The sequence below is a fragment of the Lithobates pipiens genome, unplaced genomic scaffold (assembly GCF_037356315.1).
Source record: "Lithobates pipiens isolate NorthernLeopardFrog02 unplaced genomic scaffold, aLitPip1_a1.2 Scaffold_16, whole genome shotgun sequence".
Lineage (NCBI taxonomy): Eukaryota > Metazoa > Chordata > Amphibia > Anura > Ranidae > Lithobates > Lithobates pipiens.
Window position 1 is genome coordinate 379,231,166 of NW_027507748.1, and position 24,040 is coordinate 379,255,205.

Here is a 24,040-nt window from a genome sequence, read left to right on the forward strand (position 1 = left end):
TTTGCTGTGATTTTACAGCAATTATACTGCGATTTTGCAGCAATTTGCAAATTGCCATAAAAACCACATGTGCAAAAAGCACTGCAGAAACAACCAAAAGCAGACTGTATAGGTGTGAACTGAACCTACAGCCCAGCTCCAGGGTAATCAGAAATCCTCCCTTGCAGGTGGCTGCCATGTATTGTAAGAATGAAATGCTTGTTTTGGAATAGGGGACAGGAAAAGCAGTTTTACTGCACAGATTCTCCTCTCCTGCAGTAGCTGGCGATCCTCTATGCCAGTGATGGCGAACCTTGGCACTCCAGATGTTTTGGAACTACATTTCCCATGATGCTCAGCTGCACTCCAAAACATCAGGGGTGCCAAGGTTCGCCATCACTGCTCTATGCTTAAAAGGTGCAGAATCCTCACATGCATTGCAGGGCTTTTGACCCTGTTTTGGTCTTCATGTCGGCAGATGGGTCATAGGGGAGAATAGACTGTAAGAACCAGTCTTTCAGCCAGGGGGGACCTGTGGAAAGAGGATCTTTTAAGTAATGCTGCTTTTCTTGTTTCCCTAGACCTACATGAGCATTTAACCCTTGCAACAGTGGTGGTGCATCCATTAGTGGCACTCAGGCGGTTCCCCCTCTCTCCATCCACCCCCTCTGTGTACTATGGCTAGATTCATGCATTGCATGAATCTATCCATGGCCGCTGTAGCCACCCCCATTCAGGCATCCGGCCTCTTTTCGGGCACCGGGTGCCTGAATTAAAGCGGCGGGGGGGAGAGGGGGTGTTTTTGAAGCACCTGATTAGAGCCATAGGCTCTATTAGGCTTCAAAAAAGGTGCAGTGCAAGCACAAACCATTGCGCTCGCAGTGCACCCAGGTGTGTTAGCAAAGCAAATATTAATTTGTTTTGCTAACACAGAACTGCCTCTCAGCCAATCAGGAGGCCTGGATGTAATACCCGGCACCTGATTGACTGAAGGTAGAGGCAATCCCATTGGCCGCCGTGCAGAGCAGGAAGAAGACATGCACGGAGGAGTCCTGCATCCATTGCCGTGCTACAGGTCCCACAGCTCGCCGCCTGACCTGCTGCGTGACCCACCACCACGATGCGGGTGGACGGGGAGGGGCACAGTGGCTGCATATTATGGGCACAGTTGGCTACATTTGATGAGCACAGAGGCTGCATATGATGAGCACAGAGGCTGCATATGATGGGCACAGAGGCCGCACTGTTGGCTGTCTTTTAATGGGCACAGTTGGCTGCACATGATGGGCACAGTTGGCTGCACATGATGGGCACAGTTGGCTGCACATGATGGGCACAGTGGCTGCACATGATGGGCAGACTGGCTGCATATGATGGGCACAGTGGCTGCAATTGATGTTTTTCTTTCAGTAATTTTCAGAATTTTTCAGTTTGTTTGCGACCCACCCCCCCCAAACAAATTTGAGCACCAGCCACTACTGCCTTGCAGTGTGGGGGGCAGCCCCACAGCAAGGGAAGATTTTTGCTCTAGAAGCTCATAAAAACCTTTCCTTTGCTATCTCACCCCTGTTCAGCTGCCTAAAGTGGTTGTAAAATCTGCAATGAAAAATGAACAGAGCATATCTCTATAGTGAGTATTAGCCTCAATTCTAAGCACTGGATGTGGTCTCTGCCTCCTCTCTTTCTTCTACTATCTGCATGACTTCTGATAGGTCATGCAGACACCACAAAATCTTTGGGGGTGGCTCACCCCCCTTCAGCTCACAGAAGGTGACTGACAGCCTTTGTTGTGCATGTTTCCCTATGAGAATGTGCAGAGGGGTGGTGTCTCCTTTCCCTTCATTCAGATTGCTCATTTCACAGTTCAGGTGCTTGGTGATTAACTCGGAGGTAACAGGGTTTTGTATGAGTGGGGTAATGAAGGAAAATATGAGCTATTGAGGCAGGCTACCTCCCAACATTTTGAGATGGGAATGAGGGACACCTATGGGCAAAAGTATGCAGGCATAGGACACACCCCATGCCACGCCCTCTTAAAGGAGAATTGTACAAAAAAACAAGATTAGTTAAACCCACAAGTGCTTTTTTTTACCACTACTATTCCTTTATATTGGCTTTTAGAATTTACAAATGCAGCAATTTAGAAATCAGATGAAAGGTTTAGCACTGGAAAACACTTTTTGATAGATAAATAGGGCATCTATATAGATCACATCAAAATGAGGGACAAATGAGGAGGAATGAGGGACAGAGGGACATTGCTCCAAATCAGGGACAGTTGGGAGCTATGATTATAGAAATAATGTTGCTTGCTATAAATTGTCCATGTTTTATAAAAAAAAAAAAATTATATTGTAATTATGCTCCTATGTATTTAAACCAGTATATGTGTGTGGGGTAACTTTTTACCACCGCCAGCTGGATAGCTATTTGTCTGCAGTTATCAGCTATCTTTATTTGGCATGGTTAATGGTTACTGCTGAAAAGTTCCTCGGTGATCAGCAGAAAATGGAAGGAGCCATGGCCAAAATTAGGAGTGGAAAATGAAAATATAGAGCTTTCTTAGGTGCCTGAACACCCCCATAACCCACCTACATGTTCTCCTCATTTATATCTAGTGTCAGGGCATTGCAGTATTCCTAAAATAAGGAATGGGGGATTTTTGTATTGAAGCTTTTTGGTGTTTTTTTTCTACCCCGGAAAGTTAAGCCTGGTCAGTGGTTTGTGGAAAGTCCTGATTCCATTTCATATCAATAACTCTACCTTAAACTCTACCTTAAACCCTGAGCAATTTGTACAATTTGTACAAAGACCTACAGGTTAATTCAAACATTTGAAAGTTTTTTTCTTTCTCCTGTTGATCTGTGCGCCTGCCGCTTGTTGAGTACAGCTGGAATTTAAATCCTTTTGTGGCCTAATTTCAGAATGTAATCCTTTTCATGGTGCTTGTAGGAAATCAATTTTCTATTTTTTTTCCTTGCCTAAAGCTTCTTGGGGGTAAACTATGCCAAACCTTGCCAAATGGCATAACTTAGTTACTGCTATTCTTAATAGATTATTCAGAGAAGTAATATTTTCTGCTGCTAGTGCACAATTTTGTCATCTGTATTGGGATGGGAACATATTTTGACTCGGCTCTCATTTATGTGCGACATGCTGCATCTATCCTAGAAAATACTGCTGTTTATAACAGTTTAATCTTGGGCTGTTACTGATTAAAATTTTCGTGTTCGATTTAATAAATTTTTTTTAATCGACTAATTTCAATGAATTATAACGCACATACAGATCCAACTACTTTTAGCTCATTTAGCATCATTGTTATGGCAACGGCCGAAGCCAGACATAGCGGGGCATGGCTAGGACGTCACACGTCATAAATTCAGCCTCACCGTGCCCATAATTGCAGCCTCACCGTGCCCATAATGCTGTCTCATCGTGCCTATAATTGCAACCTCGCCGTGCCTATAATAGCGGGGCATGGCTAGGACGTCACACGTCATAAATTCAGCCTTACCGTGCCCATAATTGCAGCCTCACTGTGCCCATAATGCTGTCGCACCATGCCCATAACCGCAGCCTCGCCGTGCCTATAATCGCAGCCTCACCGTGCCCATAATGCTGTCTCACCGTGCCCATAATTGCAGGCTTGCCATGCCTATAATCGCAGCCTCGCCATGCCCATAAAGCTGTCTCACCGTGCCCATAAAGCTGTCTCACCGTGCCCATAAAGCTGTCTCACCATGCCCATAAAGCTGTCTCACTGTGCCCATAAAGCTGTCTCACCGTGCCCATAATGCTGTCTCGTCGTGCCCATAATCGCAGCCTCGTCGTGCCCATAATGCTGTCTCACCGCACCCATAATGCAGCCTCGCCGTGCCCATAATTGCAGCCTCACCATGCCCATAATCGTAGCCTCACCTTGTCCATAATGCAGTCTCTCCGTGCCCATTATGCAATCTCACTGTGCCCATAATGCAGTCTCACCGTGCCCATAATCGCAGCCTCACTGTAGTGAGTGCTTGTGCCTGGATTACACAGTCTGCGAACATCTTCCGCTGTGTGTCTCCGAGGTGAGTGTGAAAACTTTGGCTGCACTGTGAGAAAAGTCCCGCCCTCCTCTTAGATCAGCTCATGTGATAGACAGAACACTGCGTCTATCACACGAGCTGATCTAGGAGAAGGATGGGACTTTTCTCACAGCGCGGCCAAAATTTTCACACATATAGTGGAGGAGGAGGAGGGAGCGGAGCGCTGCTCTGCTCTGCAGCCACAGCTTGGCCCAAAGTGGCCCCAGAGCAGGCAGCCTACCGATCAAAAGAATTTTGATCGATCAAAAAAATTAACGATTAATCTAGGAATTAATCGTTAATTTCCACAGCTCTAGTTTAATCACTTGCTGCCCAAGCCAATTCTGACGCTTTTCTCACATACATGTAAAAATCTGCATTTTTTTAAAAACTTTGACTCCTCAAACATTATTTTTCTGAAAGACCCTGGATAATAAAGTGGTAGTGGGTGTCATGTTTTTATGCTACACAATATTTGCACAGCGGTTTATCAAATATTCAGGAAAAAAGTTCACTTTAATGAATTTTAGTACAAGCAAACACAATACAATACCCAAATTTTTGGTTAAATATACAGTGGGGATCAAAAGTTTGGGCACCCCAGGTAAAAATGTGTATTAATGTGCATAACGAAGCCAAGGAAAGATGTAAAAATCTCCAAATGGCATTAAATTACAGATTAGACATTCTTATAATATGTCAAAAAAAGTTAGATTTTATTTCCATCATTTACACTTTCAAAATTACAGTAAAACAAAAAAATGGCGTCTGCAAATGTTTGAGCACCCCACAGAGTTAATATATTGTACTGCCCCCTTTGGCAAGTATCACAGCTTGTAAACGCTTTTTGTAGCCAGCCAAGAGTCTTTCAATTCTTGTTTGAGGTATCTTTGCCCATTTTTCCTTACAAAAGTGTTCCAGTTCTTTGAGATTTCTGGGCTGTCTGTCACGCATTGCTCTTTTAAGGTCTATCCATAGATTTTCAATAATGTTGAGGTCAGGAGATTGTGAAGGCCATGGCAAAACCTTCAGTTTACGCCTCTTGATGTAATCCCCCGTGGATTTTGAGGTGTGTTTAGGATCATTATCCATTTGTAGAAGCCATCCTCTCTTTAACTTCAGCTTTTTCACAGATGGTATCAAGTTACCATCCAAAATTTGCTGAAATATTATTGAATCCATTTTTCCTTCTACTCGTGAAATGTTCCCTGTGCCACTGGCTGCAATACAACCCCAAAGCATGATTGATCCACCCCCATGCTTAACAGTTGGACAGAGGTTCTTTTCATTAAATTCTGTGCCCTTTCTTCTCCAAACGTACCTTTGCTCATTCCGGCCAAAAAGTTTTATTTTAACCTTATCGGTCCACAGAACTTGTTTCCAAAATGCCTCAGGCTTGTCTATATGTTCATTTGCAAAGTTCAAATGCTGATTTTTGTGGTGAGGACATAGAAGAGGTTTTCTTCTGATGACTCTTTCATGAAGACCATATTTGTACAAGTATCTCTTTATAGTGGACTAGTGTACCACAACTCCAGTGTCTGCCAGATCTTTCTGGAGGGATCGTACAGTCAAACGTGGGTTTTGAATTGCTTTACTCACAATCCTGTGAGCTGTTCTGTCTGATATTTTTCTTGGTCTTCCAGATCTTGCTTTAACTTCTACTGTTCCTGATGACAGCAATTTCTTAATTACATTCTGAACAGAGGATATTGACATCTGAAAACGCTTTGCTATCTTCTTATAGCCTTCTCCAGCTTTGTGAGCGTCAACTGCTTAGAAGAACCCATGGTGCTGATTGTTGGGGCAAGGTCAGATGAGTCTGGCCATTTAAAACCTTTGAGATTGACATCACCTGGTCTTCCCAGACGATGATTGAGAACAATCCATGACACTGGCAGGTCTCAGCTTTGCAAAGGGGGCAGTGCATGCTATAAATTCTGCAGGGTGTCCAAACTTTTGCAGACGCCATTTTTTTGTTTTTTGTAATTTTGAAAGTGTAAATGATGGAAATAAAATCTAACCTTTTTTTTTACATATTATAAGAATGTCTAATCTGTAATGTGACGCCATTTGGAGATTTTTCCATCTTTCCTTGGCTTCATTATGCACATTAATACACATTTTTACCTGGGGTGCCCAAACTTTCGATCCCCACTGTAAAAGATGGTGTTACGCCAAGTAAATAGATACTAAAAATTTCACGTTCTAAAATTGCTCACCCCCGTGGAATGGTGACAAACTATGGTACATTCAATTATCCATAAGCAACACTTTAAAAGTTACCAGTTTTGAGTTAAACAGGAGGTCTGGTGCGAGAATTATTGCTCTCACTCTGATTTTCGCAGCAATACTTCACATGTGTGGTGCAATCACTGTTTACTTATGCGTGCAGGACCTACACATGCATTCGCATTTACATAGGGGCAGGGGGCACTTTAAATTTCTTTTTTTATTGATTTATTTATGTGAATTTTTTTAGAGTGTTTCTTTTTTTTAATTATCTTTATTTGGTTATCTGGGATCCATTAGACCCCAGATCTCTCCTTTGCTCTCCAGATCAGTCATTTAAAACTAAATTGGTTGGATCAGCTTTATTTAGGCTGAATTGACACTACAACGGAGACCAGCCAGAGTAATTCACCACTCCCACAGGTCTTGGTTGCTGCCTGCAGTAGGGGACAGTGTGATGCTCAATTTAGAGCATCACACGGCCCCTCCCCTTTTTTTTTTAACTAACTTTATTTGATGTGTACAAAAGATACACTTCATTCACGACAATGTACAGCAGTGTGATGCGCTGGGTTGCTTTATATTACGTGCAATTCAATAAAATGCAGCACACTGCAATATAGTATGAATGAGACACATACAGATGTTTTACATGCAGTAAAACATCTTGTCAATGCTTGTAGCGTGAATTCACCCTTACTAGTCTTTAATGGCCAGTAAACAAAGGAACAAAACTAGAAGAGACTAAATCCTCGTCATCTGGTGGTTTAGCACTCCTAGAGCTGATCGGGCACAGGATGGCCCTCCTACTTCTCTATGGTAAGCTGGCTTGACCACCCACATCAGTCCCAGGCTCCCTGGCGGAACGAGCAGACCCCCTTGTAAAGGTGGTTGGGCAGCTGGAAAGCACTGGCTGAATGATGATTGGATGATCCTGGCAAAACCACTTGATCCCCACACCAAATGTTAACTATTGTCTAAGGTGCTCATTATTGAAAGATGTCAAAACTTCAGCAAGATTGTAAAGCCTCCCATAGATGGAGCGATTTTCTTTGCTGTAGGAAAGAAAATCGTTTCAGTCCCCATCAACACAGCCGGGAGAACACAGTAATTACTAATAATAATAATCGCATTTAAAACCCAACATGCTTGTTGTACCCAAGTTGATCGATCAACTTGGGTACATTCAGCCTACCCATACATGGTTCGAATATCGCCGATCCCTACTGAACTGGCCGAGATTTAAACCACCAATGGCTGGCATAAAGTGGTCCCTGCATTTGCTATATCTGGTCTCCCTTCACTGCACAGAACATGGAAATGCAATTATTTTAGTGAATATAAATTGCTAAATACCTTTTCTAATCAGCAGTATACAGCAGCCTTGTGACTTCTATCAGTGTCCAGCTGAGCACTGGTTAAACCTTGTAAGGAGGAGTTTTAATTATTCTCTGACTTTGAGGCTGCGTGACCCCTGACCTTCTGTCTGGACAGTGCTGATTGGTCCCGTGCCGATCACATGCACCCCCCTTGTCCTCAAGGCTCTGTTTTATCGGCAGATGGATTGGGGACTGTGGAAGAAGAGGAGGATCAGAGAAGACAGGATGAAACAGCCTTTTTACACAGTGCGGAGGAGCTGTGTAAAAAGGCTTAGGTTCCACAGTGTGCATAACCAGCATGCTTTACTGCATATTTACTGTTGCGGGTTTAGTAACACTTTAAGGGACCATGTGTTATTAGCTAAGATAGCATTGTCACTGGTCTGTTGGATTTGACATATATTTATATGGAGAATATTTTATAGGACAGATACAGCATTTCTGTGATCACAGAAAGCAGCTGAACGGGTAAACTTGGCATCCTATTATGAGATGCAGTATGGCCAAACTACACTTGGATTATATATACAATGAACTTTTTTGTGGTACTGGTTTCATGTAACCCTATCATTCATGTATATAAAGGGCCTTGAATAAGTAGTCATACACCTTGACATTTTCCACATTAAACGTAAATGTATTTTATTGGGATTTTATGTGATAGACCAACACAAAGTGGCACATAATTGTGAAGTGAATGGAAAATGATAAATGGTTTTAAATTTTTTTTTTACAAATAAATATGTGAAAAGTGTGGTGTGCATTTGTATTCAGCCCCCCTGAGTCAATTCTTTGTAGAACCACTTTTCGCTGTGATTACAGCTGCAAGTCTTTTTGGGGTGTCTCTACCAACTTTGCACATATAGAGAGTGAAATTTTTGTCCGTTCTTCATTGTAAAATAGCTCAAGTTCTGTCAGATTGGATAGAGAGCATCTGTGAACAGCGATTTTCAAGTCTTGCCACAGATTCTCAATTGAATTTAGGTTTGGACTGTCACTGGGCCATTCTAACACATGCTTTGACCTAAGCCATTCCATTGTAGCTCTGGCTGTATGTTTAGGGTCGTTGTCCTGCTGAAAGGTGAACCTCTCCCCCAGTCTCAAGTCTTTTGCAGACTCTAACAGGTTTTCTTCTAAGATTGCCCTGTATTTAGCTTCATCCATCTTCCCATAAACTCTGACCAGCTTCCCTGTCCCTGCTGAAGGAAAGCATCTCCACAACATGATGCTGCCACCACCATTTTTCCCGGTGGGGATGTTGTGTACAGGGTGCTGTGCAGTGTTAGTTTTCCATTAAACATAGAGTTTTGCTTTTAGGCCAAAAAGTTACATTTTTGTCTCATCCGACCAGAGCACCTTCTTCCATGTTAGCTGCATCCCCCACATGACGTCTCGCAAATGGGACTTCTTATGGCTTTCTTTCAACAAATGCTTTCTTCTTGCCACTCTTTCATAAAGGCCAGATTTGTGGAGTGCACAACTAATAGTTTTCCTGTGGACAGATTCTCCCACCTGAGCTGTAGATCTCTGTGGCTCCTCCAGAGTTACCATGGTCCTCTTGGCTGCTTCTCTGATGAATGCTCTCCTTGTCCGGCCTGTCAGTTTAGGTGGACGGCTGTGTCTTGGTAGGTTTGCAGTTGTGCCATATTCTTTCAATTTTTGGAGGATTGATTGAACAATGCTCCGTGAGATGTTCAAAGCTTGGGAAAGAGATGTTTGGGGTTTTAAAAAATAAATAAACCTTATACTCATCTAGGTGGATGCAGCATCAATCAGTTGCTGCATCTGTCCCCACCGCCTCTGCAGTGAGAACTGAGCAATCAAACACCGTTGTTTGTTCAGTTCACTGAGCAGAGAGCCGGGACTGTCATTCAGCAGCTTTATACTCTCCCCTCCATTGCTCACTGGAGCGCTGGGCTGGGAACGGAGAGTGTCCCACTTGCCGCCCGCCCACCGTCAAATGACAGAGGAGCGGTACGTCTCTCATTCTGGGTGGATGTTAAATCACGGCGCACCAGAATGCCCGTTCTCGCCAGGACACAGCGTGACCCCAATCTCTGTAAAGAGCCGCCGATGTGACTCTTTAACCATGTGATCGGCTGTGTTCAGTCACAGCCGGTCACATGTAAATGCGGAAGTGCTGGTAACCGGCTCTCCTCGCCTCACACTGACAGAGTGTGTGGCAAGGAGAGCCGATCAGCGGCATCTCCTCGCAGGGGAGAACAGAGCAGGTAAACAGGGCACTGATCATTAGTGCTCTGATAACCGTAAAGCCCCAGCAGTGTCACAATCAGTGCCCATCAGTGACCCAAATCAATCCCCATTATCGGTGACAGATCAGTGCTGCCTTTTTTGCCCATCAGTGCTGCCTATCAGTGCCACCTATTAGTGCTCATCAGTGCATTATATTAGTGCGGCATAATAGTGCCACCTCATCAGTGCCCATCAGTGCTGCCTCATTAGTGCACATCAGCGAAGGGGAAAAATTACTTATTTACAAAATTTACTGACAGAAACTAAGAAAAATTTCTTTTTTTTGTTGTCTTTTTTCATAAAAAAAAAAACAGCAGTGTTTAAATACCACCAAAAGAAAGCTCTATTTGTGTGAAGAAAATAATTAAAAATTCATTTGGGTACAGTGTTGCATGACCGCAATTGTCATTCAGAGTGCGACATCGCTCAAAGGTGAAAAATGGTCTGGGCAGAAAGGGGGTGAAAGTGCCCGGTATTGGGGTGGTCAATCAAACGTATCATGTTTTGGTCTTTGCTACCCAATTGCATAGACATTTGTAATACACTGCATATTGTTTGAGATTGACAAGTCCAGCAGATCATCAATTCTAGTTGGGGTTTCTGTTGTATTGCAAAATTGTCTTGTAATAAGTTTATAAATGACCACCCTCTTACTGTTCATGCAGTGCCATTACTCCAGAAACGTTTAGGGTTGTTAAAACCCCCCATTATTACCACTGTTCCAGCCTTTGCAGTCCTTTCTATATGAGCAAGGAGTTAAAGGTTGCCAATTACCAGTTGGATGTTTAAATTTTTCCTCAAATAATTGATATGTTAAAGTTTCGCTTGCCATGTTTATTTTGTCACATGGATATGTATTAACCACTTTCAGACCGGACCATTTTGCTGGTTAAAGACCAGACCACTTTTTGTGATTCGGCACTGCGTCGCTTTAACTGACAATTGCGCAGTCATGCAACGTGGCTCTCAAACAAAATTTACATCTTTTTTTTCCCCCACAAACAGAGCTTTCTTTTGGTGGTATTTGATCACCTCTGCGGTTTTTATTTTTTGCGCTATAAACAAAAATAGAGCAACAATTTTGAAAAAAAGCATTATTTTTTACTTTTTATTATAATAAATATCCCCCAAAAATATTTATTTACCTCCGTTTAGGCCGATTACATATTCTTCTACATATTTTTGGTAAAAAAAATCGCAATAAGTGATTATTGATTGGTTTGCGCAAAAGTTATAGCATTTACAAAATAGGGATAGTTTTATGGCATTTTTATTAATAATTTTTTTTTACTAGTAATTGCGGCGATCAGCGATTTTAATTGTGACTGCGACATTATGGCAGACACATCGGACATTTTTGACACATTTTTGGGACCATTGTCATTTATACAGCAATCAGTGCTATACAAATAGAAGGAGTTAACCAGGGGGTGGCAGTGTAGGAGTTAAGTGTTCCTAGGGGCGTGTTACTAACTGTGGGGGGCTGGGCTTTGTGTTAGTGAACACTGATCTCTGCTCCAATCACATGGACCAGAGATCAGCGTCACTTGTTGCTAGGCAGAACGGGGATATGCTGTTTACAACAGAATCTCCCCATTCAGCCTCCCCGTGAGACGATCGCGGGTATCCCCGAGGCGATCGAGTCCACGGGACCCGTAACCGGACTCACGGGTATCCTGACCGGCCCAATGGCAGGGTGACATATAGAAATGGACGCACCTGTATGCCAATATGCCTGCCCGTGCCATTGTGCCGACGTACATTGTCGCACGCCGGTCGGGAACTCGTTAAATAAAAATGTTAATGAACCTCTGTTTATTGTACTAATAACAAAAAAAGCCAGAGGAATGCCCAGGAAAAAACCAAAGCCTACTTACCACCACTTCACAGACAAGCAAATAAACCCGTCTAACAGTATGCGTTAAAAACAGGTTTAGTCCTCACACATTTGCAAACACATGCGTGAGCCACAGAGCCACGTCACGGCACCCTGGTATCTGTGGTCCCCACAGTGGAGGCATATGCATTCTGATGGATAAATGAGGGCTGGTGGACTGAAGGGTAGCCCACCCCTTATTAAAGGTACAGCAGCACACCAAACACCCAGCAAATGGCACAATGATTGTACTACTAATCTGTATTGGATAAAAGATTCTCACATATATAGACAGTGACGTTTAACAAGGTGTTTGTATTCCTACCAATAATTGTGTTTTTAACAGGGCTAAATTGCTGTCATTTTTAGATATGTTCACCAGCAAACTCAACACTTTCCCCATTGTAATGTCTTTAGAGTTGTTTATTAAGACAAATCCATAGCTAATTTTATGTTTTGTTCTTTGTTGTTTCTAGATCACAGAGCTGTGTGGTGCAAAACATATCGGATACTTTGGACCAGCTCAGTTTTTTATTGCTTTAAAATTAATTGCGGCAGCACAAGCTGGCCTGCCAATTTGCCTGGAGAGCATCAAGTGTGGTGAGAAACTGATACAATGTGCAATGAAATGTCTTCTCTGGTATAGTGATTACTGCAGACTATCAAGCTATTATGTATGCACAGTTAAAATAGCTTCTGTATGTGCAAACATATAGGAACAGGAAATAGTATTTTTAGACCAGCAAAGGAATTCATGCTTGCAGTTATAAAAAGGGAATATGACACTTTTGATGAAAGATCAATATTATAGATGTAAAGCAATGTAGCTCTTTGTTATTTTTTCAGTTGGACCAATCTATAAAAAACATCCTTGTGTGAATAAATAGGGCTTATGTTAGCAATGCTAACTTCAATTATTTTGAGTGAGAAAATACTTTTGCCCTTGATCTCCCTCATGTGGTCTTGGGCATAGGGCTATTCGATTTTTAGATTTTTTTTAGATTGTAAACTCTAACGAGCAGGGCCCTCTGATTCCTCTTGTACCAAATTGTAATGTAACTGTAATGTCTGCCCTCATGTTGTAAAGTGCTGAACAAACTGTTGGCGCTATATAAATCCTGTATAATAATAATAAAATTAGCACTTGGTCCTGGGCAATAGGAACATCTGGGCAAATCTCTCTTCCCACTCCCCTGTAACTGACCACTGGCATGAAAAAAGAATCAAAACATAATTTTACTTGCCTAAGGCTGTGGTCATGTAACTCTCCAATCCCAAGTCTTCACTCTTTTTCTGGTTACATGAGGAGAGGTCCTTCTTTGCTTGCCCATGTCGCTGCCTGCCTGACAAAACAGTTCCTATTGGCTGGCCAACATTGCTGTCATTAGGAGGAGTGACATCAGTGAAGAGGTCTGTTTGGGCTACTCAGTGAGAGCACATCTGCAGCACTGTGTTAGTGGTCTCTGGAAAGACTGCCACCGAGTGACCTGGATGGTGGTTATAAAGCAAGGTAAGTGCACCTTGCTTTATAAGGTAAGACAAGAATGCATGCAAGATGGTAGAAAAGGAGGTGGGAGGGGGTTCATATTTTGCCTGGGGTTGTACTTTAAGGAAAATTTGACTATGCCTATGACAATCTGTATATGAACTGTATATGAACTTTTGCTTTCCTGGCTCTGGGAGTGCTGATATTATGCAAGATAGCTTCTTTCACTTGAAACCATTTATACCTGTGATATATCCTATCTGAATGTCATCTTGATGAAAATAGAGGCTGATTACTGATGTAACTTCCTTGAAGTCTTTGTATTTCCTGCTGACCTAATCTAGCTATTGCTAATAATTTTCCAGCAACAAACTCAGTCCTTGCAATATATATATATATATATATATATATATATATATAGTAGCATGGTCCCTGCCTGGCAAAATAAAATGTTGTCATAAACACAATTCAGTATAACAATAAATTTTGGTTTTGTGTATGCACAAAAGGGAAACTACAATGCTTGAAACTGCACTCAGGAAGACTTTAGCAACTTTTATTTCTATTTTTCTGATTTTGACATCTCTGCCAGGCAAGGTGTGCACTTTTTATGACTTTGTAAAGTATTAAAGTGGATGATTTGCTATGTTATAGGGAACATCTAAAAGTATTAAAGGTGAAGTACAGCCAAAGCTCGTTCTGCACTCCTGTGATCCGTTTTCAGCAGAGATCAGGCTGAAGTCCGCGCTCTGCTGATGTTACAGAATCAGTCTAGGCTCCGCATCACTGCGTCCACAGAGTTGTAATCCGCCTAGATCCCTGGATTGATACCCGGCTCAGCCTCTCAGCAAACCGCTAAGAGCCTGAGCCGGCCGATTCTGCCTCCTCCACAGCTGTGACAGTCACCAGCTCTCTGCTCACTGACCTGTGAGAACTTAACAATCTGCAGTATATGATCGCTCGGTTCTCAGTGTAGAGGCACCAGGGGACAGCTGCAGCATTGGACCAATGCTGCATCCACCTAGGTAAGTATGGATTAAAAAACAAAAAGAAACATACTTATTTTTTAACTGGGCTTAACCACTTCCGGACCGTCCACCGTCGTTTTATGACGCTACTTTGAAGAGGAATACCGTTGTTATGGTAGCAGCTAGCTACCATATCCCTAGTATCCTCTTCAAGAGCGGGAGGTCCACTTCAAGATAAAAGCAGATTCGCTGTGAGATTACTTTATCGGCGGAGGGAGATAGGCCCCCCTCCCGCCGCTCTCCGGTGCCCTCCACCACTTACCACAGCTGTCGGTAGCAGCGGAGGCAATCAGATCCTCTCCCTAGCCTGACATGGAGACAAGTGAAGGGAAGATGGCCCCCACCTGTCTTCGTATCATTGCAGGGTGGAAGCAATGTCAAAACGTCACTTCCAAAGCTCTTAAAGGGGCTTTTTCTTTTTTTTTAAATGACATTATACATTTTATTTTCTATTTTAAGTTCATGGAGGTCTGTTGCCATAAGTCCTATACACACTGTCAGATTTTCTGCTGTTTTTTTCCTTCAGATTTACCAAAACCATATAATATGAGGTGAAACCATAGGAGTTTCAATTTGTATGCAATCAGGCAGGCCCTTGCACTACATGGTTTTGGTAAATCTGAAGACAAAAATCAGCTGAAAATCTGATGGTGTGTATGGGGCTTTTGTCTATGGTGGAAAATCTCTCAACTACTGCACAAGGAGTATAGGCAAATTTAGGAAAATGGGACTTGTCATATACGTTTATTTCTGCATATTTATTTCTTCAACTGGAATAAGTACTCTCAACCTTTCACATTAAAGTAGTTGTAAACCCACATGAAAAAAAAAAAAGACCTGCAAGACAAAGGTATAACGAGCTAGTATGCAGAGCATACTGGCTCATTGCGCAATACTCACCTGAGATCGAAGCCCCCGCTGCTGTGCCCATACACAGCACTGGCCAGCGTCATTTCTCCCTGGAGTTACTTCCAGGTATTACTGCTCCGGCGCCGTGATTGGCCGGAGCCATGATGACGCCACTCCGCTGGTAACGGCACACTCACTGAAGCAAACAGCACGTACGTGCCATTGCTTCAGTGCGCATCTGCCGATGACGTTGGCAGATGCAGATACAGGAGATATCCCCTAAAACCATGCAGGCTTAGGAGATATCAGGGGTAGCTACAGGTAAGCCTTATTATAGGCTTACCTGTAGCAAAAAGTGGATTGTAAAGCCCCCACACTATCATTTTTTTCTGATGAGTTTTTATTTCAGATTTACCAAAACCATATAATATGAGGTCAAACCTTAGGAGTTTCAATGTGTATGCAATCAGGCAGGCCCTACACTACATGGTTTTGGTAAATCTGAAGGAAAAAAATCAGCAGAAAATCTGATAGTGTGTATGGGCATAAGGGTTTACAGCCACTTTAATGTCTCAACAGACCACAACATTTATCTGGGGTGCACATTGACTGGTGTTCAGTTTTTACTTGTAGTGCTCAAATAGTTTGTGGAGCGGAGCATCAAAGTTGAGGCTCTCAGTTTTTCTGGTACCATCTAGCATTGCTCATTGATCTTTACCATAAATTTTCCTCTTCTCACTCTTACATCCTTTGCACTTATATGCTCCACAGAGCAGTCAGTTTCCTACCCTCCAGCCTTCAAAAAGTGTACATACTTTTCATACTCTCTTGCAAACACTGCCTGCTCTTATACCCTTTGATGCTGCTCTCCTAAAGATACTGCCAACTAACATACAGTACCTTCTGGCATTCCTGCCATGCACATTGAAAGCTTTAAAGTGGTTGTAAACCCTTACAAACCACTTTGACCTACAGGTAAGCCTAGATTAAGGCTTACCTGTAGGTCCAAGCAATATCTGGCCGAAAACGGGCACCGCTGTCTACGGCGCATGCGCCGTAGACAGCGGCGCGCAGGCGCACTGAGCGCGGCATTTCCAAGAATGGAGCTGCCGCGCGTGTCGACTCCCGTGCGCATGCGCGGGAGTGACGTCATCGCGGCTTCGCCAAATGACAGCGGCGGAGCTGCGAGACGCCACCAGCAAGATGGATGCGGCGGACTACAGGGGACAGCGGCGACTTCGCTGGCTCCTGTGTCAGGTAAGTGACACATAATGGGCTACTATGCGATGCATAGTAGTCCATTATGCTTTGCCTTTGCAGGGAATGAAAGAGGAAGTAAACCCATCAGGGTTTACTTCCTCTTTAATTTTCTCCACAAAAAACTGTGTGCATTATTTCAACTTCTTATCAATACTTCTGAAAGCATTTCTTCAGCATTGTTTGTGGTAACCCACCTTTGTCTATTCTGAAATGGACAACTTTGCTAGTGTGATTATACAGTATATATTTATGTATATAATGTGAGGTACTGTATCGCCTAGTTTTTTACATGCACATGGTGAGGTTATTCAGGGTTTCTGACTGGTGTGGAGAAAAAAAAACTTTTTGTTCAGTTCTGTTTTGGGTACTGAACATCACTACCAAGCAGAAAGTAATGACTTATATTCCTATCCCTGTTTTCAAATGGCCATGCTTTCTTTTCCTACACTTATAAACAACCACATTTATCAATGCCTATTGAAAAGTAAATACACTCCTATATTCTACTTAATGGGTGCCTATTTGAATTTTCTCTAACTTGTCTAGATTTCATTAAAATTTCCATAGGGGTTCAGGGTCCCTATGAGTATGCATCATTTCAATTAACTGGGGTTAATCCAATTTAATGAGCTAATAAGCTATGGTTGGTAACTAGTTTATTTTTCAGCATCTGGGTATCAACACTTGCGCTTAACAAATGTGATATTATAGAGTTCTTATATTATATATATCTCTTGAAGTCCCAATAGTATGGAAAGGACACTGTCAAGGGTCTTTTGGCATCTATGATCTGCTGATTAACCAGCTACTAACAAAATCCCCTTCCAATACTCCTATATTCCTGGGCAGTGCCTCCATATATGAGTTCCTTCTCCATTATATTCCCTCCAACAATTTGATGATGAGGGGTTTGTTTGCTGACTCTTTGAGGGTACATACTACCATCTGGCAAATATGTTGAAATTCATTTCTGTTACCTTTGAAAATAGTGAAGATGGATGCAGAAAATCTGTTATTTTATATTTTTGATCTTTTGGTATGAATTGATTCATCTTGCTCCCATTTGGTCAAAAAACAAAATAGCAGAACTCTATAAATATTAGAAATTCAGGTCTTGTATTGAGTGGAGAGGGTTTGGTAAAGAGGATACAAAATGCTGGGGTTGAACAGGTTACAGCTGTTTTAAGGGTTGTAGGATACTACCTGAGATTTTTGCCTAACTTTGCTACTATAGTGGCTCCACCAAATGATCTAAGGCAAGGGATCAAGTCCGCCATGGTGAAATGGAATGAAGAGGCAGAGAGAGCTTTTCAAGAGCTGAAAGCAGTATTGTTTAAAGGATCAGTATAAACCACCCTCAACTTTAGTGAAGAATTCCTTGTACTAACGAATACCCCTGATCAGCCTGGGATCAGCTTGTCCCATGAAACTAACCCCTGCAGAGAGAAACCATTCAGTGGTGAAAAGGGAATTTCTGGCAATAAAGTGGGCACTAGAGTCATTGAGTTATTACCTTTTGGAAACACAGTACCAACTGATTTCGGCCCATTCTCCACTGCAGTGGGATGCTCACAACAAAGGAAACAATGCAAGAGCCATAAGATGGTTCTTGGCGCTGCAAGACTTTAAAATGTACGTGGAACATAGACCAGGAACCCAGGAAGGGAATGCTAATATCATGTACCTGGTGAAGACTTTGAACAATGTGCGGGCTTCTCTTGCACCTCTTGCCCAACACTTCTGAAGGTGGAGACAGAGAGCATGAAGGCACGGAGTGGCACAAGTGTCGTGGTAGCCAGCTCATGGCATATGCGCTGCCGGTGGATGAAACCAGAAACTGGTGAGCCGGGCAAGGTCAGTAACAGCTGATTAGTGTGGGAATGAATCAGCAGACAGGGCAAGTCCAGTAAGCAGGCCACGATCGGTAACAGACGGGCAGAAGCAGTACAGCAGTAGATAAGATTAAAAAAAAAACATGCTTGAATTAATTGCATAACACAAGCAGCTAGCACAAATATGTTGATACAAATTTCAATCTAAATATACAGTCATGGCCGAAATTGTTGGCACCCCAGAAATTTTTCCATAGAATCAAGCATTTCTCACAGAAAAGTATTGCAGTAACACATGTTTTGCTATACATGTTTATTCCCTTTGCGTGTATTGGAACAAAACAAAAAAAGGGAGGAAAAAAAGCAAATTGAACATATTGTCACACACAACTACAAAAATGGGCTGGTCAAAATTCATGGCACCCTTAACTTAATATTTGGTTGCACACCCTTTGGAAAAAATAACTGAAATCAGTCGCTTCCTATAACCATTAATAAGCTTCTTAGACCATTCACCCGAAATTTTGGACCACTCTTCCTTTGCAAACTACTCCAGGTCTCTCTTATTAGAAGGGCACCTTTTCCCAACAGCAATTTTAAGATCGCTCCACAGGTGTTCAATGGGATTTAAATCTGGACTCATTGCTGGCCACTTTAGAACTCTCCAGCGCTTTGTTGCCATCCATTTCTGGGTGCTTTTTGACATATGCTTGGGGTCATTGTCCTGCTGGAAGACCCGAAATCTCGGACGCAAACCCAGCTTTCTGACACTGGGCTCTACAGTGCGACCCAAAATCCTTTGGTAATCCTCAGATTTCATGATGTCTTGCACACATTCAAAACACCCAGTGTCAGAGGCAGCAAAACAACCCCAATACATCATTGAGCCTCCACCATATTTCACTGTAGGTACTGTGTTCTTTTCTTTGTAGTCTTCATTCCGTTTTCGGTAAACAGTAGAATGATGTGCTTTACGAAAAAGCTCTATCTTGGTCTCATCTGTCGACAAGATGTTTTCCCAGAAGGATTTTGGCTTACTCAAGTACATTTTGGCAAACTGTAGTCTTGCTTTTTTATCTCTCTGTGTCAGCAGTGGGGTCCTCCTGTGTCTCCTGCCATAGCGTTTCATTTAATTTAAATGTCGATGGATAGTTTGCGCTGACACTCATGCTCCCTGAGCCTGCAGGACAGCTTGAATTTCTTTGGAACTTGTTTGGGGCTGCTTATCCACCATCCAGACTATCCTGCCTTGCAACCTTTCATCAAATTTTCTCTTCTGTCAACGCCCAGAGAGATTAGCTACAGTGCCATGAGTTGCAAACTTCTTGATAAAGCTGTGCACTGTGGACAAAGGCAAACCTAGATTCTGGAGATGGACTTGTAACCTTGATATTTTTCCACAATTTTGGTTCTCAAGTCCTCAGACAGTTCTCTTCTCCTCTTTCTGTTGTCCATGCTTAGTGTGGCACACACAGACGCACAATGCAAAGACTAAGTTAACGTCTCTCCTTTTTATCTGCTTTCAGGTGTGATTTTTATTTTGCCCACACCTGTTACTTGCCCCAGGTGACTTTAAAGGAGCATCACATGTTTGAAACAATCTTATATATCCACAATTTTGAAAGGGTGCGAAGAATTTTGACCAGCCCATTTTTGGAATTTTGTGTGACATTATGTCCAATTTGCTTTTTTTCCTCCCTTTTTTGTTTTGTTCCAATACACACAAAGGGATGAAACATGTGTTACTGCAATACTTTTCTGTGAGAAATATTTGATTTTCTGGAAAAATTTCTGTGGTGCCAACAATTTTGGCCATGACTATAAATACCAATATATACATAAATAGCTCACTTAGCAATGCCCCTGATGATGTCATTGTATGATGTAATGCATAGGGCGGCGTCTGAAATGATGTCATCATGCATAGGGGCCACCAGACAGACGATTGGGAATGATTCATGCTGCAGCTTTATTTTAGTGTATGATGCCAAGGAGTTTACTGCAATACTTTAATAAAGATGAGTTTATTTATCTACCACACTACGATGCTTGGTTTTTCTTCTCTGTCTCCCTGTTCTTTGAGTGAAATCTGGTAGCAGTTTGGAGCTTTCTTGCCTTTTGGTGTATAGGGATTTCATCCCACAAGTGCATATGGCTACTCAGTATATATTTCCTGGAGGTGGAATGTTGCATTTACCTTCAACTATGTAGTGCAAGGGCCTGCCTGCTTGCATACAAATTGAACGTGTTTAGATTTGACCTCATATTATATGGTTTTGGCAAATCTAAAAGAAAAGTTGTACAAGAAAATTGTATAATATATGGCCAGCCTTAGCCACATTCTAAGTTTAATCTATCTAACCCTGTAAATAAAGAATTGCTATACTTGCCTATTCTGAAGCCGCTCCGGTACAGTCTCCAGCGGCACTCTCTGTGTGCAAGAGAAAGCCGACAACGGCTGGGAAATGCCTGTGAAGTGACATCATCCATAGACTTACTATAGGGCATCTGTTGTTGGGGCTGCCTCTCCTGCACACTGAAGCCACCGCTGACAGCTTAGCCTGGGATGGGACCAGAACCACTGCAGAATAGGTAAGTATAGCAATTTATTTTTTCTTTAGGTTTTGCCTTTACTTCCAATTTGAGTATTGCAAGACATGTTGAACAAAATTTACAAATCCTCAGATAAGTCAAACAGTACATATAAATTAATAACCACTGTGCATGTAGCTGTTTACCAGGAGTTCAGGTTTGATACGTTATTATTTTTTAATATAGTGCATGTTCCAGTGATGTAGCACTTCACTTTGACAAATCTGTTTTAAGCTGTCGCTAAAGGATATTAGGGGGAGGATGAGAGGGAATGGCAAAATAAACAGGAGACTGTGTTAAAATAGCAGGAAGGGAATTCAAGAATAATTGAGAGGAAGAGCTTTGTAAACAACTTGGGATAGAAACAGTAAAATGTACTCGTATTGAATGTAAGTTTGACAGCAGTAAGTTTGACAGATTTAGTGTGTGTGTTTGTGTGTGTGTGTGTGTGTGTGTGTGTGTGTGTGTGTATATATCTATATCTATATAGAGTTATGCAAATAGGTAAAGTAGAACTTTATCAAAACCTTTTTTTGTTCACTTTAGAAAAAGTGAGGGTTATAACCCCTGTCAGAATTTTTTATTTTTTTGCCATCTGTGTCCGATTGCAGAGATTTCCCTTCATTTCCTGTCCAATAGCCAAGCAGGAAGTGAGAGGAAATCTCTCAAATTAAGGGAACCCCTTGGGCACACCCGGTCACCAGAACTAATATCCTTATTGGAAGATTTCCCCTGTACTACTTTTCTTGGGACAGCCAAAACTTGTGATTTTCTTTACCATTATCTTTCACTGATAATGGTAAACAGGACAGATAGAGCAGGTGAATCTCGCTAACGGGGCACAGACAGCAATGAAGGCTGACAAGCATTCTAATCCCTCTCCACTCTATCCAAAACTAGAAAAAAGTTTTGCCTTTAGGTATACTTTAACCATCTGACATCCGCGCTATGTCCGAATGACAGCCACAGCGCGGATGTGAATTCACGGGAGGCCGTCATATGACGGCCTCCCCTGTGCACGCTCCCTGCGCTGTGATCTCCTAGTCACCGAGACTCGGGTGATCACCAATCTGAGTAAGGGGCCGGTCCCGGTACCATGCTCATTGACCCTTTTTTTTTTTCTCCTCACGCTGACAGCGGAGGAGAAAAAAAAAGCCGATCACCGGCTCAGCTTAAAGGGGCATCGGTCTCGAAATATAGAAGAGGCGATTGTCGTTCAATCAATACAGCTGTCATTCGAACATGCAATACAAATGCATTACAACACATGACATCACTTCCGAATTTTTATTCTGTCGTACAAGAATTTTTGTGACTTTAGTAAACTAATCAGATTTGGCGTGAGATTAGCATGCAAAAAAAAAAGCACGGACAATCCTTTGTCCAATAATCGGATCGTGTGTACGGGGCATTAAACAGACCCCTGATGTTGCCATTGTGTGCTGTAGATAGACTAAAGATGGGTCCTCAACACAGGCATGCTCGGGTTGTGCCAGGTGTGCCTATGAAAACCCTAATCACTACCTGCTGTGCCGATTCCCTATCTGCCTACGTTTGCCCCTGTGTCCCCCCCCCCTCCGCAGTTCTGTTGGCTTCCCTACTCTCTTCTACCTCGGCTGCTGCGGGAGATATTTCAGGATGGAGAGTGTACTCCTAAGTTTACATATCCTGGCAGAATTTATGATTTATTGGCCATTTTTCAGAGAATATGAATGATAACACAAAAACCTTTCTTTCACTCATGGTTAGTGTTTGGTTGAAGCCATTTATTATGAATCAACTGTGTTTACTCTTTTTAAAACATAATGGCAACAGAAACTACCCAGATGACCCTGATAAAAAGTTTGCATACTCCAGTTCTTAATACTGTGTATTGTCCCCTTTACCATCAATGACAGCTTGAAGTCTTTTGTGGTATTTGTGGATGAGGCTCTTTATCCTCTCAGATGGTAAAGCTGCCCATTCCTCTTGGCAAAAAGCCTCCAGTTTCGGGAAATTATTGGGCTGTCTTGCATGAACTGCACGTTTGAGATCTCCCCAGAGTGGCTCAATGATATTGAGGTCAGGAGACTGGGAGGGCCACTCCAGAACCTTCACTTTATTCTACTGTAGCCAATGACAGGTCGACTTAGCCTTGTGTTTTGGATCATTGTCATGTTGGAATGTCCAAGCACGTGCCATGCGCAGCTTCCTGGCTGATGAATGCAAATATTCCTCCAGTATTTTTTGATAACATACTGCATTCATCTTGCCATCAATTTTGACCAAATTTCCTGTGCCTTTGTAGCTCACACACCCCCAAAATATCAGTGATCCACTTCTGTGTTACACAGTAGGAATGGTGTATCTTTCATCATAGGCCTTGTTGACTCCTCTCCAAAATATAGCGTTTATGGTTGCGGCCAAAAAGCTCAATTTTGTTCTTATCACTTCAAATTACTTTGTGCCAGAAGGTTTGAGACTTCACCTGAAGTTATTTGTGGGGTTTTCTTTGCATCCCGAACAATTTTCCTGGCAGTTGTGGCTGAAATTTAAGTTGGTCTACCTGACTGAGGTTTGGTTTCAACTGAACCCCTCATTTTCCACTTCTTGTTTAGTTTGAACACTGCTTATTGGTATTCACAATCCCTTAGATATCTTTTTATATCCCTTTCCTGTTTTATACAGTTCGATCTATCTATATATATATATATATATGTATGTGTATATATATATATAGAGAGAGATATAGATAGAGATATATATGTAATAATGTTTGTGGATTTAAGTAATTTTCTAGCAAAAAAAATTATTTTAACTTGAAACCAACAAATGTCAGAAAAAGGTTTAGTGTTTAAGAGGTTAAACTTTCCTTATTTACACACAAGTCTATTCCTTTGACAAATTGTTACAATGTTTATACTTATGTTCCACTGCTAAAGAATGTGATTCTTGGCAGACTGCAGACTTGGCAGACTGCCCAGTTTTTTTCTTCCTTTCTTTTGATGGCTGTGGCTTCAGCAGAGCAGAGAGAATTCTTTGCATAGAAAGAATCGGTAAATACTTTTGTCAAGATCGCAGCAGGGAAAAAATTGCGATAACTATTCTTGATGATTAATTGTGCAGCTCTATACCACAGCGTATAGGTGTGGAGCTAGCCTAAAAGTCACCACCACATGAATATATATACTGTATATTCTATTAGAATGGACATACGTACAGTGC

At 42.1% G+C, this 24,040-nt stretch overlaps 1 protein-coding gene across 3 annotated transcripts in view; it reads left to right on the top strand.

Annotated features, from left to right (window-relative positions):
* REPS2 (RALBP1 associated Eps domain containing 2) overlaps nt 1-24,040 on the top strand; it is a 224,437-nt gene that overhangs the window by 5,698 nt on the left and 194,699 nt on the right. For all 3 annotated transcript variants that reach the window (XM_077482206.1, XM_077482205.1, XM_077482204.1), the window contains exon 2: nt 12,266-12,389. In XM_077482206.1, coding sequence (XP_077338332.1) covers nt 12,266-12,389 — 124 coding nt within the window. The remainder of the gene's footprint in view (nt 1-12,265; nt 12,390-24,040) is intronic.